Source organism: Salmo trutta, chromosome 32 (assembly GCF_901001165.1).
Source record: "Salmo trutta chromosome 32, fSalTru1.1, whole genome shotgun sequence".
NCBI lineage: Eukaryota > Metazoa > Chordata > Actinopteri > Salmoniformes > Salmonidae > Salmo > Salmo trutta.
The window spans coordinates 11,657,879-11,668,143 of record NC_042988.1 but is presented as its reverse complement, the minus strand read 5'-3'; the positions used below and the strand labels follow the sequence as shown (position 1 = coordinate 11,668,143).

Genomic DNA, 10,265 nt, shown 5'->3' with positions numbered 1-10,265 from the left:
CCGGTGTTGGCGCATCCGTATCCCTCTTTGCCATTCATAGTAGAGGTGGATGCGTCCGAGGCTGGGGTGGGAGCTGTGCTATCACAATGCTCGGGCGCGCCACCGAAGCTTCGCCCCTGCGCTTTCTTCTCTAAGAAGTTAAGCCCAGCGGAGTGTAACTATGACGTGGGGGACAGGGAGTTGCTGGCTGTGGTAAAAGCCCTGAAGGTGTGGAGACATTGGCTTGAGGGGGCACGTCACCCTTTTCTCATCTGGACCAACCACTGTAACCTGGATTACACCCGGGCGGCGAGGAGATTGAACCCTCTTCAAGCCAGGTGGGCGATGTTCTTTATGAGATTTCAGTTCACAATCTCGTACATCCCAGGTTCCCGGAACACTAAGGCCGACGCACTGTCTCGTCTCCATGACCCTGAGGAACGGTCCGCCGAGCCCACCCCCATACTTCCAGCCTCCTGCCTGGTGGCACCGGTGGTCTGGGAGGTGGATGCGGATATCGAGCGGGCGTTACGGGTGGAACCCACTCCTCCTCAGTGTCCCGTGGGTCGTAAGTACGTCCCGCTTGGTGTCCGCGATCGATTGATTCGGTGGGTGCACACGCTACCCTCCTCGGGTCACCCGGGGATTGAGCGTACAGTGCGTGGTCTTAGTGGGAAATACTGGTGGCCCACCTTGGTGAGGGACGTGAGGCGCTATGTCTCCTCCTGTTCGGTGTGCGCCCAGAGTAAGGCTCCTAGGCATTTGCCTAGAGGGAAATTACAGCCCCTCCCGGTTCCACAGTGACCCTGGTCCCACCTGGCGGTGGATTTCCTCACTGATCTCCCACCGTCCCAGGGCAACACCACGATCCTGGTCGTTGTGGACTGGTTCTCTAAGTCCTGCCGTCTACTTCCTTTACCCGGTCTTCCTACGGCCCTGCAGACCGCGGAAGCACTATTCACCCACGTTTTCCGTTAAGGAGTCACTGGAACGGGCCAGGGGACAACAAAAGAAGAGCGCGGACCGGCGCCGCAGTGAGGCCCCAGTGTTTGCCCCAGGCTCTCAACCCGGAACCTGCCCCTCCGCCTGCGCTGCCGGAAGCTGGGTCCACGGTTTGTAGGGCCATTTAAAGTCCTGAGGAGAATAAACGAGGTGTGTTACAGGTTACAACTTCCTTCTTATTATCGTATTAACCCCTCGTTTCATGTGTCTCTCCTCAGGCCGGTGGTAGCTGGTCCGCTGCAGGAAGATGAGGTACTGGAGGTCCCTCCGCCCCCCCTGGACATCGAGGGGCCCCCGGCGTATACATTCTGGTCCATCTTGGACTCCAGGCGCCGGGTGAGGGGTCTGCAGTACCTCGTGGACTGGGAGGGGTACGGCCCGGAGGAGAGATGCCGCGCGTCAGGGGGGGGTACTGTCACGACACCTACGGAAGGTGGCGCCCCTCCTCGCTCGGGCGGCGCTCGGCGGTCGTCGTCGCCGGCCTACTAGCTGCCATCGATTTATGTTTCACGTTCTGTTAGTTAGGCCTAGGTTAGTTGCGCACCTGTTTTGAGTTAGTGGGGAGGGGTATTTAGGCTAGTTAGTTAGGTTTGTTGTTTGTGCGGGATTGTTCGTGTTGTCAGGGTGTGTTTGTCATGAGGTTCTGTATTTTTTTGGAGTTACGCTATTCGTTTGGGCTGCGTCCCTGGTTACGTTCTTTTAAGGGTGGTGCGTTTCTTTTTGCACGCTTTGCACTCCATACCTTTGCATATTTTCCGTGTGGACATTTTATTAAAGTCATTCACGGAATCATTCTGTCTCCTGCGCCTGACTCTTCTGAATCCACACACCACCCATTGTGACATCTACAATGTAGAAAATAGTAAAAATAAAGAAAAACCCTTGATTGAGTAGGTGTGTCCAAACTTTTGACTGGTACTGTAGGTAAGGCAATAGCATCTACTAGACATATACTGTATGCAGTGCATTTCACTAAACACAATTCCTCATGTATTACAATAAAGGTCAATTCGAGGTCTGTGTATTTTAATTGTTTTATCAATGTTTATTCACTTCTGAATCTCAGTATCTTCAGCCCAGCTAGTGGGTTTATGAGCTGTTGTAAGTAGTGACTCTCATGTCCACTCCCGCTCCTCCCATCCGGCAATCGACATCGCCGGTATACTAACCATCGGTCCTGGGATCCATCATTACGCACACCTGGCATCAATCATTACGCGCACCTGCACGTCATCATGAGGCACATCTGGACTCCATTACCTCACTTATTACCGCCCCTATATCTGGCACTCCCTTAGGTTCTTTTCCCAGTCAGTATTGTTCCTGTGTTTATGCATAGACACTACTGTTATGTTGTCTTGTTCCATGTTTGTTGTTTTATTAAACATTGCGCCTGCTTCTCGACTCTCAGCGTCTCCATTACAGACTCTAGTGTCGGATTACATTTCATAGCCACTGAAGGCTGGAAAGTACCACCTGTATCCCCCTCATTTCAATCGCTGAAAGGCCTGTCACTTCTTGGCAGAAATATATGCATACGCGCACGACACTGTCAAACGAACCCCATCGCTTCTATCCACATAAACTATTTGTAGCCTCGTTCTTTGATGAACACACAAGGTTGAATATTGAATTCAATAGAAGAAAAGCGAGAGAAGGAGACTGCCCCTTCCTTAATGTAGACATTGGCTGTATTATACAACCAAAACATTAAGGAACTGGCAGTCTCTCTCACTCTCTTTCTCTCTCTCCGTTTTCTTCTATTGAAGTATATGTAGCCTAATATTTAAACACTTAGCTAAGTGGGTAGGGGGAACACTTGACATGCTATAATTTGAACTATGTAGTTAGGCTGTTATTAGGTATTATGATTTTATTCATTCATTCACAACTATGATGGGTAACATTTTATTTTAAGGGTCAATAATAAACCATTTATTACCAGTCTCACAAAAGATGGTCATGCCATTGGTAGACATTCCTGCAGTAACTGGTAAAATAACAAGCTCACATCACAGGATGTTTAAGAAAATATATATACATGTGGGAATAACTACCTTACTAATATTTACAAAGGGTGGAGTAATGATTAATAAACGATGAGCAAACGTTTTGTTAATGCCTTATACATGATTTATTATGGACTCTTAAAACAATGTGTTACCCAGCACAGAAAAGACAGCTCAGCTGCTGCTGCAGCTGTCAAGTGTAGAGGACATAGGGAGAAAAGAGAGAGAGAGAGAGACATGTACTGCCAGTTTATTGATGTTTTGGCTCTATATTATATACAGTGTATTCGGAAAGTATTCAGACCCGTCGAATTTTTCAACATTTTGTTACGTTACATTGTTACGTTATTCTAAAATGGATGAAATAGATTTTTTTTACCTCATTAATCTACACACAATGCCATAGTGACAAAGCAAAAACAGGTTTTTAGAAATGTTGCAAATGTATAAAAAAAAGAAAAAAAAGAAATATGACATTTAAATACAGTTGAAGTCGAAGGTTTACATACACTTAGGTTGGAGTCATTAAAACTTGTTTTTCTACCACTCCACAAAATGTTTGTTAACAAAGTATAGTTTTGGCAAGTCAATTAGGACATCTACGTTGTGCATGACACAAGTAATTTTTCGAACAATTGTTTACAGACAGATTATTTCACTTATAATTCACTGTATCACAATTCCAGTGGGTCAGAAGTTTACATACACTAAGTTGACTGTGCCTTTAAACAGCTTGGAAAATTCCAGAATATGATGTAACGGCTTTAGAAGCTTCTGATAGGCTAATTGACATAATTTGAGTCAATTGGAAGTGTACCTGTGGATGTATTTCAAGGCTTACCTTCAAACTCAGTGCATATTTGCTTGACATAATGGGAAAATCAAAATAAATCAGCCCATGCCTCAGAGAAAAAAATTGTAGACCTCCACATGTCTGGTTCATCCTTGGGAGCAATTTCCAAATGCCTGACGGTACCACGTTCATCTGTACAAACAATAGTACGCAAGTATAAACACCATGGGACCACGCAGTCGTCATACCGCTCAGGAAGGAGACGCGTTCTGTCTCCTAGAGATGAACGTACTTTGGTGCGAAAAGTGCAAATCAATCCCAGAACAACAGCAAAGGACCTTGTGAAGATGCTGGAGGAAACAGGTACAGAAGTATCTATATCCACAGTAAAACGAGTTCTATATCGACATAACCTGAAAGGCCGCTCAGCAAGGAAGAAACCACTGCTCCAAAACCGCCATAAAAAAGCCAGACTGCGGTTTGCAACTACACATGGGGACAAATATCATACTTTTTTGAGAAATGTCCTCTGGTCTGATGAAACAAAAATATATTGCTCAAAAAATAAAGGGAACACTTAAACAACACAATGTAACTCCAAGTCAATCACACTTCTGTGAAATCAAACTGTCCACTTAGGAAGCAACACTGATTGACAATAAATTCCACATGCTGTTGTGCAAATGGAATAGACAACAGGTGGAAATTATAGGCAATTAGCAAGACACCCCCAATAAAGGAGTGGTTCGGCAGGTGGTGACCACAGACCACTTCTCAGTTCTTATGCTTCCTGGCTGATGTTTTGGTCACTTTTGAATGCTGCCGGTGATTTCACTCTAGTGGTAGCATGAGACGGAGTCTACAACCCACACAAGTGGCTCAGGTAGTGCAGCTCATCCAGGATGGCACATCAATGCGAGCTGTGGCAAGAAGGTTTGCTGTGTCTGTCAACGTAGTGTCCAGAGCATGGAGGCGCTACCAGGAGACAGGCCAGTACATCAGGAGACGTGGAGGAGGCCGTAGGAGGGCAACAACCCAGCAGCAGGACCGCTACCTCCGCCTTTGTGCAAGGAGGAGCAGGAGGAGCACTGCCAGAGCCCTGCAAAATGACCTCCAGCAGGCCACAAATGTGCATGTGTCTGCTTAAATGGTCAGAAACAGACTCCATGAGGGTGTGTATGAGGGCCCGACGTCCACAGGTGGGGGTTGTGCTTACAGCCCAACACCGTGCAGGACGTTTGGCATTTGCCAGAGAACACCAAGATTGGCAAATTCGCCACTGGCGCCCTGTGCTCTTCACAGATGAAGCAGGTTCACACTGAACACGTGACAGACGTGACAGAGTCTGGAGACGCCGTGGAGAACGTTCTGCTGCCTGCAACATCCTCCAGCATGACCGGTTTGGCGGTGGGTCAGTCATGGTGTGGGGTGGCATTTCTTTGGGGGGCCGCACAGCCCTCCATGTGCTCGCCAGAGGTAGCCTGACTGCCATTAGGTACCGAGATGAGATCCTCAGACCCCTTGTGAGACCATATGCTGGTGCGGTTGGCCCTGGGTTCCTCCTAATGCAAGACAATGCTAGACCTCATGTGGCTGGAGTGTGTCAGCAGTTCCTGCAAGAGGAAGGCATTGATGCTATGGACTGGCCCACCCGTTCCCCAGACCTGAATCCAATTGAGCACATCTGGGACATCATGTCTCGCTCCATCCACCAATGCCACGTTGCACCACAGACTGTCCAGGAGTTGGCGGATGCTTTAGTCCAGGTCTGGGAGGAGATCCCTCAGGAGACCATCCGCCACCTCATCAGGAGCATGCACAGGCGTTGTAGGGAGGTCATACAGGCACGTGGAGGCCACACACACTACTGAGCCTCATTTTGACTTGTTTTAAGGACATTACATCAAAGTTGGATCAGCCTGTAGTGTGGTTTTCCACTTTAATTTTGAGTGTGACTCCAAATCCAGACCTCCATGGGTTGATAAATTGGATTTCCATTGATTCTTTTTGTGTGATTTTGTTGTCAGCACATTCAACTATGTAAAGAAAAAAGTATTTAATAAGATTATTTCTTTCATTCAGATCTAGGATGTGTTGTTTAAGTGTTCCCTTTATTTTTTTGAGCAGTGTAGAATAGTTTGTCCATAATGACCATCGTTATGTTTGTAGAAAAAAGGGGAAGGCTTGCAAGCCGAAGAACACCATCCCAACCGTGAAGCATGGGGGTGGCAGCGTCATGTTGTGGGGATGCTTTGCTGCAGGGGGGACTGATGCACTTATGTGGACATATTGAAGCAACATCTCAAGACATCAGTCAGGAAGTTAAAGCTTGGTGTCAAATTGGTCTTCCAAATGGACATTGACCCCAAGCATAATTCCAAAGTTGTGGCAAAATGGCTTAAGGACAACAAAGTCAAAGTATTGGAGTGGCCATCACAAAGCCCTGATCCTATAGAACATTTGTGGGCAGAACTGAAAAAGCGTGTGTGAGCAAGGAGGCCTACAAACCTGACTCAGTTACACCAGCTCTGTCAGGAGGAATGGGCCAAAATTCACCCAACTTATTGTAGGAAGCTTGTGGAAGGCTACCCGAACGTTTGACCCAAGTTAAACTTCTTATGGATCAGCTAGCGTCCCACCTTGACAACTTCCGGTGAAATTGCAGAGCGCCATTTAACTTTCATGAAATCACAAGTGCAATACATCTAAATAAAGCTTAACTTGTTGTTAATCCAGCCGCCATGTCAGAATTCAAAAAATCTTTACAGCGAAAGCAAACCATGCAATTATCTGAGGACAGCGCTCAGCACACAAAACATTACAAACAGTTAGCAGCCAAGTAGATTAGTCACAAAAGTCAGAAATAGCAATATAATTAATCACTTACCTTTGATGGTCTTCATATGGTTGCACTCACAAGACTCCCAGTTACACAATAAATGTTTGTTTTGTTCGATAAAGTCCCTCTTTATATCCTAAAACCTCTCATTTTGTTGGCGTGTTTTGTTCAGTAATCCAATGGCTCAAATGCGGTCACAAGTGGCAGACAAAAATTCCAAATAGTATCTGTAAAGTTCGTAGAAACATGTCAAATGATGTTTATAATCAATCCACAGGTTGTTTTTAGCCTAAATAATCGATAATATTTCAACTGGATAATAGCGTTGTCAATATAAAAGAAAAACAATGAAAGGCGCGCTCTCGGAATTGGGCACCAAACAGGTTGGGGACTTTCCACTGGCCTCTCATTGAAACTGCTCATTCTCCCTAATTTTTCAGAATAAAGGCCTGAAACAATGTCTAAAGACAGTTCACAGCTAGTGGAAGCCATAGGGAACACAATCTGGGTCATAATCATTTATATGGTGGCTAGGCTTTCAATGGAAAAACACCCATTTCAAAATAATAGCACTTCCGGGATGGATTTTCCTCAGGTTTTCGCCTGCCATTTCAGTTCTGTTATACTATTTTAACAGTTTTGGAAACTTTAGAGTGTTTTCTATCCAAATCTATTATATGCATATCCTAGCTTCTGGGCCTGAGTAGCAGGCGGTTTACTTTGGGCACGCTTTTCATCCAAAATTCCGAATGCTGCCCCCTATCCTATAAAAGTTAAGCATTTTAAAGGCAATGCTACCAAATACTAATTGAGCGTATGTAAACTTCTGACCTACTGGGAATGTGATGAAAGAAATAAAAGCTGAAAGAAATCATTCTCTTTACTATTATTTTGACATTTCACATTCTTAAAATAAAGTGGTGATCCTAACTGACCTAAGACAGGGAATTTTTACTAGGATTAAATGTCAGGAATTGTGAAAAACTGAGTTTAAATGTATTTGGCTAAGGTGTATGTAAACTTCCGACTTCAACTGTAAATATTGATACCCTTTACTCAGCACTTTGTTGAAGCACCTTTGGCAATGATTACAGCCTCTTCTTGGGTATGACGCTACAAGCTTGGCACACCTGTATTTGGGGGGTTTCCCCCATTCTTCTCTTCTTCTTCTCATATCCTCCCAAACTCTGTCAGGTTGGATGGGGAGCGTTGCTACACAGCTATTTTCAGGTCTCTCCAGAGATGTTAGATCGGGTTCAAGTCTGGGCTTTGGCTAGGCACTCAAGGACATTCAGAGACTTGTCCCAAAGCCACTCCTGCGTTGTCTTGGCTGTGTGCTTAGGGTCGTTGTGCTGTTGGAAGGTGAACCTTCACCGCAGTCTGAGGTCTTGAGCCCTCTGGAGCAGGTTTTCATCAAGGATTTCTCTTTACTTTGCTCCGTTCATCTTTTCCTGATTGCTCAGTTTGGCCAGGCGGCCAGAGTCTTGGTGGTTCTTGGGGTCCTTCAATGCTGCAGAAATGTTTTGGCACCCTTCCCCAGATCTGTGCCTCGACACAATCCTGTCACGGAGCTCTACGGACAATTCCTTCGACCTCACGGATTGGTTTTTGCTCTGACATGCACTGTCAACTATGGGACCTTATATAGACAGGTGTGTTGCCTTTCCAAATCATGTCCAATCAATTGAATTTACCACAGCTGGACTCCAAGTTGTAGAAACATCTCAAGGATGTTCAATGGAAACAGGATGCACCTGAGCTCAATTTTGAGTCTCATAGCAAAGGGTTTGACTACTTTTGTGAATAAGGTATTTCTGTTATTTGTATTTTTTTTTATACATTTGCAGAACTTTATAAAAACATGTTTTTGCTTTATCATTATGGGGTATTGTATGTAGATTAATGAGGAAAAACATGTATTTAATCCATTTTAGAATAAGGCTGTAACGTAACAAAATGTGGAAAAGGTCAAAGGGTCTGAATATTTTCTGAATGCACTGTTTGTAATAGTAATTAACCATTAAGATAGGGGGGAACATGTATGACAGCCAGGCACTTGTATTTGTAATGTAAGTAGTAAGGCTTTCACAAGGTATTATATCTATTAGGCATGTATTCAGTAATCGTCTTTATCTAATACATGTGTTTATTCATTCACAACTAGAATGTTGCTGGGCCCAGCACAGGCAGTGTGGTCCCCTGGTCTTCTGATATCAGTGCTGTGGGAAATGATGCTAGGCTTAGCAGAGACAGCTCAGAGTTGAGTATATTGGAGGAAAGAAGAAAACAGACACAGATGTACTGCCAGTTCCTTAAAATGGTGGCTCTATATGTAATAGCAATTAACACATAGGAGTGACAGACAGACGCAAAGACAGACAGAGTGACAACAGATGAGAACAAGAACAAGAAGCACAGACAGTACAGTAAAGGTTGAGAAATGTTATACTATAGTTGCTTATGTTATTTTACATTAGCATTACTGCGCGGGGATGTGGGCTGGTGTGAAATGACAGTGCTGAATTTTTGTCCCAGTCCGCCCCTGGCTATGCCGAAACGTATATAGGCGGACACAGTCAGTTTGTCTATAAAATCCACTTGTCGTTTCTCCTCCTCAGTAACTCCGCTCTCCGGGTTTTCTAACTTGCCTCCTTCTCGTCCCACTCACACACACTGTCAGAGCGCGAAGTTGACAACCTCTGGCCACTGTAGCCGTTGCGAGGCAGCCTGCTCTTTACTCAGCTGAAGCTCTCATTGACTCGGGTCTGTGTCCTCATGCAAGGCTGCTGAAGAAGCTCTGAGAATCAGGTTTTCTTCTCTCTTTGCTCCTGCCTCACTCAGATCGGACTCATCAACACTTCATTACAGCAAAGCTCCTAAAGACAAGAGGATAAAAGTGAACGTTTAATTTCAAGACTTGTCACTGTCTACTAATACTCTTCACAATGTCTGGCGATGATGCACCTGCTCAGCAGCAAAACGCCGAGGAAACAAAGCAAGATAATAAACCCAGCGAGGAGCCGAAAGCTGAGTCCAAGCCGGAGTCCCCACCAGTCAGTTCCACCGATGCGGCAGCCACACCGGCGGCAACCGAGAAGGTCCCCGAGGAAGAGCAGTTCACCTACCGCTCTCTGGTCCTTTCCGGCTACGGGGGCTATGATAAGGTGAAACTGCAGGTGAAGAAGGGGAAGCCGGCACTCAAGGCCGGAGAAGTCATGGTGCGGGTCAAGGCATGCGGGCTGAACTTTGCCGACCTGCTGGCCCGGCAGGGTCTGTACGACCGGCTGCCGTCCCCACCTGTCACGCCAGGGATGGAGTGCTCCGGGGAGATCGAGGCTGTGGGAGAAGAGGTGACGGATAGAAAAGTAAGCGCGCCACATCCTCTCCGCTCTCTCCTCTCCATCTCTCTCACTTCACCTGCTTCTGAAGCCTCTGTCTTAGAAATGATTTAGCTTACTCGTATGATTGCCTAGTAAACCTGATCATTTGGCAATTTCCATGAACAATAATATGTTGTCGGATACTTTGTTCCAAAGAAAGCACATTTGGTTAACTCATTTCTTTAGGTATTTGGGTTCATATCAGGATGCTGTTTGATTTAGGGCGTGTCCGTCTTTGCTATTGATTTGAATTGACAATTCCG

The 10,265-nt window shown here is 45.6% G+C and overlaps 1 protein-coding gene across 1 annotated transcript in view; it reads left to right on the top strand.

Moving 5' to 3' along the window:
- The first annotated feature begins 9,234 nt into the window (after nucleotides 1-9,234).
- LOC115171078 (synaptic vesicle membrane protein VAT-1 homolog) overlaps nucleotides 9,235-10,265 on the top strand; it is a 36,585-nt gene continuing 35,554 nt past the window's right edge. The window contains exon 1 of the mRNA XM_029727576.1: nucleotides 9,235-9,987. Coding sequence (XP_029583436.1) covers nucleotides 9,568-9,987 — 420 coding nt within the window. The 5' untranslated portion in view covers nucleotides 9,235-9,567. The remainder of the gene's footprint in view (nucleotides 9,988-10,265) is intronic.